Source organism: Pteropus alecto, unplaced genomic scaffold (assembly GCF_000325575.1).
Source record: "Pteropus alecto unplaced genomic scaffold, ASM32557v1 scaffold81, whole genome shotgun sequence".
NCBI lineage: Eukaryota > Metazoa > Chordata > Mammalia > Chiroptera > Pteropodidae > Pteropus > Pteropus alecto.
In genome coordinates, this window is record NW_006433378.1 from 5064270 (window position 1) to 5072186 (window position 7917).

Sequence of the window (7917 nt, forward strand, 5' to 3'; positions counted from 1 at the left end):
AGGATAGTTTCAAATGGAGTTGGAGTCCCATCATTTGTTTCAAGACTTGCCTCTTTTTTGCCAAAAATCTGGAGACTGCCATATAATTTCCTTCAGTATTTTCAAAAACTGAATAAGAAGGCATTGACCTGAAAAAATACTTTATGTTTTTAGGTAAAACCAATTTTTAAATTATGGAAATACAGTCAGGTCTTGAGATATAGTGCAGGCAGCACAAAAGTCTGAGACAAAAATCGTACAACGCAGCAGCCTGCTGGTGTGGGCCATCTTGAGATAACCATTTCCTTCCAAGGTCAAGAGAGTCACCAAATGAGGGTGGAGCAAGGCTAAGTACAGCCCCAAACCCAGCAATGCCCAACTGATCATTGAGGCCTCCAGAAACTGTTACTTTATAGAAGAGATACTGATTTTTCTTTCATGAGTTCTCTGACTGTGCAGCTTTTGCCTCAGAGGTTTGCTTTGAACGTTCACTGCCAGGCAGGAGGGAAGCCTGCCCAACAATGCAGACACCAGAGAAAAACAGTCGATTTCTGATCCATCCAGGCCCTCGCTTCTCTCCTCTCCCTCCAGCACCCTCCCCACCTGCTGGAAATTTCATGGCTTGTCAAAAGCTCCATCGAAGTAAGCAAAGGGAAGACAAAACTTAATTATCTACTCCTTTTGTCTATCTTTGCTTTTTAATATTCTTTAATAGTCTCAATAAAACCCTGATGGTTAAACTTATAATCCAAGTTGAGTTTGTTTTTCTCTCCTTCCATTTTTACTAGAAAGGGATAAGCACCTTTGCCTACCACCCCCCCTGCCCCCACACAAACCAGAAGTGTTGAAAACAAAATAGGAAATTTGTTTAGTCACTAGTAAAGCTTAAGAGAAATCGAGTGACTAAGAGAAGTGAAAAGACTGCCAGCCTTCCTATGAATATCTAGTGCACTGGTTTTAGGGGCAGTGTGGTAGAGCATGAAGAATATGAGTGATGGAGTCAGTAGATCTGGGTTTGAATCCCCATTATGTCACTTATCACCTGTATACTTAGGTTCCCTCCCCTGTAAAACGAGGCTCATAATACATACTCTTGCAAGGCAGTCAGGAAAATCACAATGAAAAACATGTATAAAGTGCCTAGCACAGAACCCAGCACAATGGTGGCATTCTAGAAGGACCAGTTGCCCTGCCCGTCTTATTACCTGGCTTATCAGGGCTAACATGTCAGCTTGAGATGTGTATACAGTATCTAGATTCCTAAGCTTGTCAAAAAGATTCTCCCTATCCCTACTGATCTTAGCCTCCATCAAAACCCATAAATATGATTAAAAGTGATGGCCATTCCACTAGACTTTCATAGAACTCAGTGACAAAACAACAGTAAGAATACATGACTTCGGTAGCTTGATGCAGGATACTGCCAAAGGGAAGGGAGGCTAAAATCAAAGAGGCGGCAGGAGAGTCAAAGCATCCGTTCAACACAAGAATTTATATAAGAGAAGCCTTCCAAATTCTGATCTAATATAAACCCAGAATTAATAATTATACTCACTTTTTTTCCTTCCTCTAGAAAACAAATGATGATGCGATTGAATTTGATTATACTGTTCTACTCCATGAATTCTCAACACAGGTAAAACACAAACTTATGTATAGAATTGTTCTTGCCAGAAGTTTTTGCAGATGATAGTATTTTTGAACTCTTATTTCTAGGAACTCATTCCCTGTCGCATTCGCTTGGTCTGGTACCCTAGCAAAGCACTTAAAGTGAAGTACCACTGTCAAGAGCGACAGACGCCAGAAGAAGCCTCTGGAACTGAAGAAGGATCGGCTGTGGCACCGACAGAGCTTAGTAATTTCTGAAAAGAAGATATGCTTATTCCAAATTCTAAACAAAATGACAGTACTAAGTAGCCTAAATCATTATTCTATTACGTAATTAAGGTATAAGGCCTTCTAATAATTAGGGAAAGCCTGTGATACTCAAAAGTTAAAAGATGTTGGGGCTTTTTTAAAGATAATATATTTCAACGAAAGCAAATTATAGGAATATTATATGTTTAAAAGGAATTTTACTATATTTTATGATTTCAAGCAAGTATTCTTTTTTAACTTGATAGCTACTTTTAACTAAATGTTTATACATTTCTAAATAAAATGTGTTAAATGTGCTTCTAGATTTGTCTATGTAGATAAAATCTGTACTAACCTGCAATTCAACAAACTCCTAATATTGCTTAATTCATATTTTAAAAATAAAAATATAGTGTCTCACAGATAAAGCCGAATGTCTGCAAACATGTATTAAATGGAACAGTGAAATAACTGAAAATTAGTATATCAAGTATTTTCAATTTTCACTTATAAGGACAATGTGGACCTAGTGTTGGCCTAAGTAATTTATAAAAGCAAACACAATATGTTCTAAAATCAGATTCAGTGGAGTACATTCCTAAAGTAGGAAGAATTGATCCTGGAAATGTGGCCATCATTTGCTTCTCAAAATTAGTATCATTTAATGGAATACTTATCTCTGTGTCTAAAAACCTTTAGCCAAGTTCCTTGGCCATAAGTAATTGGTTAGCAAGTATTAGCCTTAAAATATACCAAAAAAAAAAAAAACCACAAAAAAAACAAATGCTTTTGAGTCTGCACTATTAGAAAATTGGAAAAGTTTACACTGAAGAGGAAAATTTTAAAGATGTGCATTTTTACAAAATAAAAATAAGATGGATGATATTGTTACTTTTCAGTAGATCCATTTTATATATTTTTCTTTTTAAAACTGCAACCCTTTGCATTAATTTCTCCAACATCCACTTGATTTAAAAACTGTAAAAAGCATTCTGAAGCACTGGAAACAATTATTTAAAGAAAACGTCAGATCTCCCAGCTCTGTGATAATGCAGAGAAAATGCTTTTTCTAAAATATCAATCTATAATGATTAAATCATGCCAAAACCAAATGATAAACTCCTCTAACTGAAGTTCTCTAAATAATCTTCAAAAAAGGCGCCAAGAGCATTATAATAGCATATTCAATGTCCTGTGATCTTTAATCACTTTTTTAGTGTCACATTAAGGCCTAGAAATGGGGTTTTAGTTTTCCAGAGTCTCAGTTCATCCTCATAAAAGCATTTTTAATTAGTAAGATTAGACTTACAAATAAGACTCTAAGGTAACCCTTTAACAGATTTATTTCAGTATAATAGATTATGAAGGGGAATTCTACACATACAAACAACATACAAACAAACAATTACCTAATTTATAAATTTACAAAACCCACAAAAGTCAAACCAACTAAAAATTTCTCAATACTATCACCACTAGAACATCTTTTCTGGCACAAACTGCTGATTTGAGTTTTACTACTACTGATTTTGCTAGCTAACAACAGAGAAAAATTACTTCATCTATCTTGATATAAAATGAGAAACTCTAAATTCCCTAAACTCTCTTTTCATAATGAGCCTAAATTCTTCTCTATCGCTCTGAACTAATGACATACACAGCATCACATTCATATTTTTAGTCTCTTTAGAGCTTTCAGGATTTTAAGACATACAAAATAGTATCAGGATTTTGTCTACATTCCACTTGATCCTACTGTTTCATTTTTCCTACTTAAATTATAAATTGTTACAAGTTTAACAATTTGTTTTTGAAAGTCAGTTGGAAGTTTCTATATTTGCCCTTGAATGTTAGTTCTTCATCACATATGTTTATTACACCATTTTTTCTCAGCTTAGAACCTGTTCTGTGACCTTTCCTAGCTTTCGAAGTGCTACGATCACCTAACATGCTGCCTGGCACTTATTTGAATGGATAAATGAATGGATGAAGACAATAAATTGTTTTGAAACAATTAACTATTCAATGATACATTCCAGAGTTATTTATTTGAAGATACTTTAAGCAGTAATTAGAGTTCTAATTGAATAATTTATAGTTTTAGTAATGCAAATAGTTGTTTTCTACAAAGGGATGTATTCCTACATGTCACAATTCACTACTACCTGGTTACTGCCTAGTGTTATTGGCAATAACACTCATCCATATTTCAAAAATATTAAAATATGAAAAATCCTTAAACTTCATAATTAAATTTTAGTGATTTTTATAATTAATCTGAGAGTGAGCAAGGACAGGAATAAGAAAAAATTGACTGTGTGTCTTCAAAGGTAAAGTTATCAAACTTAGAACCACTAGCCCAAACTCTTAACACTACACAAAATAATAAGACTTCCAGTCAGGATGGCGCAGAAAGCAGACGCTGTGCTTGCCTCCTCTTGCAACCACATCAAAATTAAAACAAAATTACAGAACAACCATCATTGGGAGTCACCCAAGGTCTGGCTGAACAGAAGTTCTACAACTGGGGACACATATGAGGCCACCTTGAGACTGGTAGGAGGGATAGAGATGCAGAACAGGATGGTCTCAAACTGTGGTGTTTGAGAATCAGGAGGGTTATCTTGGCTACAGAGGTCCCCCCAGAGGGGCAAAGGGTCCTGGCTCCACACTGGACTACCCAGCCCAGTGTTCGTGCCAAGAAGAGAAGGGTCCACAACTTCTGACTGTGAAAACCAGCAGAGATTGTGGTCGAGTGAGACAGAAGGCTGCGGGAGTCACAGACATTCTTCTTAAAGGGCCCATGCAGACTTACTCAGTGACAGACTCACTCACCGTGAGCTCCAGTGCCGGGGGAGCTGCTCGAAGAATTCCAGGGACACAGAAGAGGAACTGAATTGTCTGGTTTTAGGCGAGAGCTAGAGAGGCAGCTTTCTCCAAGACAGAAATGCTGGAAGAATCCATTGTTCCTTTGCTGAGCCTTCCGTCTCCCAGTGTGCGCAGGCAACCGCCACATCTGAGTCTCCATCAACCTAGTTAACACCGGTCGCCCTGCCCAGGTGATTCCGAGATCCCGCCCCCTGAACTTGCAGGTCCAGCCAAGCCGCTTTGAGGGGGGTTTTCCATACAAATGGCTTCTCTTAGCTCATACTGCAGACTTTCCTAAAATTTCTCAAAAGTTCACATAACTCAAAAAACAATATCTGGCCTCGGTGTGCCTGTACCTCTTGCTGAGCAGCCTCAAACCCTGTAGTGGCAGCTTGCCTTGGTTCCTGGCTTGGCCTCTAGAGGCGCCTCAAGCCCAGCACAGGTGGAGGCCATCTGCAGATTGCTTTGTGGCTCATGCCAGGTGTTCCCAAACAGTGCATAGGCTGTGGCTGAACCTGGCCTGCAGTTGGGCCCCTCCCAAAAGGCCCTTAAGCTGGCATGCCCAGTGGCCTGCTTCCGCCAGAGCCAGAGCACCACCAAGAGCTGCAACTGAGGACACACTGAAGGGCAGACAGAGCAGGCACTAGAGCCCTGCTAGTGAATCTTGCTCCACAGGGTTAGCTCCTCACGGGCCAATCCTCACAACCAATCAGCCCAAGTGTCAATGCCTCCCATTGACATGAAAACAGCAACCAAGGCCCAGCTACCACAGGAGGGCACACACAACCCATATAAGGGACATACCTTGAGCAGAGCAGGCTAGAGCCCTGCTAGTGAATCTTGCTCCATAGGGTTAGCTCCTCACGCGCCAATCCTCACAACCAATCAGCCCAAGTGTCAATGCCTCCCATTGACATGAAAACAGCAACCAAGGCCCAGCTACCACAGGAGAGCACACACAACCCATATAAGGGACATACCTTGAGCACCTGGCTCAGGTGACCAGGAAAGACTGCATCACTGGGCCCCACAGGATACCTACTACAGAAAGCCACTCTACTAAGACTGGGAGACTTAGGAGCCCTACCTAATACATAGAAACAAATATGAGAAGGCAGCCAACATGGGGAGACAAAGAAACGTGTCCCACATGAAAGAGAACAAAGCTCCAGAAAAAGAACCAGTCAGAAATGAAGAATACATTAGAGGTAATCAACAGATTAGATGAAGCAAAGGATCAAATCAGCAATTTAGAAGGTAGCAGAAAACACCCAGTAGGAACAGCAAACAGAAAAAAGAACCCTCCCAAAATGAGGCTAGTTTAAGGGGCCTCTGGGACAACATCAAGTATAATGACATTCACATCATAGGGATAACGGGAGTTGAAGAGAGTAAGGAATTGAAAACCTATTTGAAGAAATAATGATAGAAAATTTCTCTAATCTGGTGAAGGCAATAGCCATACAAGCCCAGGAAGCTCAGAGTCCTAAACAAGATGAACCCAAACAGGTCCACACCAAGACACATCATAATTAAAATGCCAAAGGTTAAAGAAAAAGAATCTTAAAAACAGCAAGAGAAAAGCAGTTACCCATAAGGGAGCTCTCATAAAACTGTCAGATGATTTTTCAACAGAAACTTTGCAGGTCAGAAGGGGTTGGCACAAAATATTCAAAGTGATGAAAAGCAAAGACCTACAACCAATATTTTACCCAGCAAAGCTACCAATTAGAATTGAAGGACAGATAAAGAGCTTCCTAGACGAGAAAAAGCTAAAGGAGTTCACCACCACCAAGCTAGTATTACAGGAAATGTTAGAGGGACTTAAGAAAAAAATATGTATCAAAAATATGCATAATAAAATGGCAATAACTACATATCTATCAATAATTATTTCAAATGAAAGAGAATTAAATGCTCCATTCAAAAGATAGGGGTGGCTGAATGGATAAGAAAACAAGCCCCTTATGTATGCTGCCTACAAGAGACTCGCTTCAGATCAAAAGAGACACACAGATTGAAAGGGAAGAAAAAAGACATTTCATGAAAAGGGTAAAAAAAATCTGAGGTAGCAGTACTTATACCAGATAAAATAGACTTGAAAGCAAAGACTATAACAAGAGACAAAGAAGGACCCAGAAATTCCACTTCTGGGTATTTATCTGAAGAAACCCAAAATACTACTTTGAAGGGACATATGCATCCATATGTTCATTGCAGCATTATTTACAATAGCCAAGATATGGAGGCAACCTGGGTGTCTATCAAAGGATGAATGGATAAAGAGGTGATACACATATACAATGGAATATTACTCAACCATAAAAATAAAAGAATGAAATCTTGCCATTTGCAGTAACATAAATGGACCTAGAGAGTATTGTGCTAAGTGGAATAAGTCAGAGAAAAACAAATGCTATATGATTTCATTTACACGTGGAATCTAAGGAATGAAATAAATAAAATAGAAACAAACTCTTACCAAGAACATTTTGAGGATTGCCAGATGGGAGGGGTTTTGGGGGAGTGAGTGAAAAAGAGGAAAGGATTAAGAAGTACAAATTAGTTATAAAATAGTCATGGGGATGTAAAGTATAGCATAAGGAATATAGTCAATAATATTGTAATAACTACATGCAGTATCGGATGGGTATTATATTTATCGGGGTAATCACTTTGTAAGTTATAAGAATCTCTAATCACTGTTGTATACCTGAAACTAATACTGTATGCCAACTATAATTAAAAACATATTTAAAAATATTAATAAGACATATCTGAATAAATCTTCCCTTTCATGTCTTAGGGGTAAGGGCAGTACCACTGTGGTCTTCAACCTTACCTGTGTATTATAATCATGTGGAAAGCTTCTGATCTTGAGCCAGAGATAAAGAATATCTAGGGGTTGGCCTATGTGTTTCTTTTTAAAGCTTCCCAGGTGGTTTTTAAAGCACCGCCCAGAAGCAGGGTTGGGCCTGGTTAGTACTTGGATGGGGAGCCACCTAAGAAGACCAAGTGCTATAGGCGTAAAAAATAAAAAAAAATAAAAAAAAATAAAAAAATAAGGGGACTGTAAGCTGACAAGGTCCTTGCAATTTGTGAGGTCAACCAAGGGTTGCCTCGCCTAAAAATTAAAAAATAAAAAATAAAAAATAAAGTGCCACCCGGGATGGGAATCAGGGCAACACTGCCCAGGGCTGCTACCACTCCAAC

General features: G+C 38.6%; 1 protein-coding gene across 1 annotated transcript in view; it reads left to right on the top strand.

The window, feature by feature from the left end:
• RARRES1 (retinoic acid receptor responder 1) overlaps positions 1-2075 on the top strand; it is a 32868-nt gene extending 30793 nt beyond the window's left edge. The window contains exons 6-7 of the mRNA XM_015586476.2: positions 1553-1615; positions 1696-2075. Coding sequence (XP_015441962.1) covers positions 1553-1615; positions 1696-1845 — 213 coding nt within the window. The 3' untranslated portion in view covers positions 1846-2075. The remainder of the gene's footprint in view (positions 1-1552; positions 1616-1695) is intronic.
• Positions 2076-7917: the final 5842 nt, after the last annotated feature.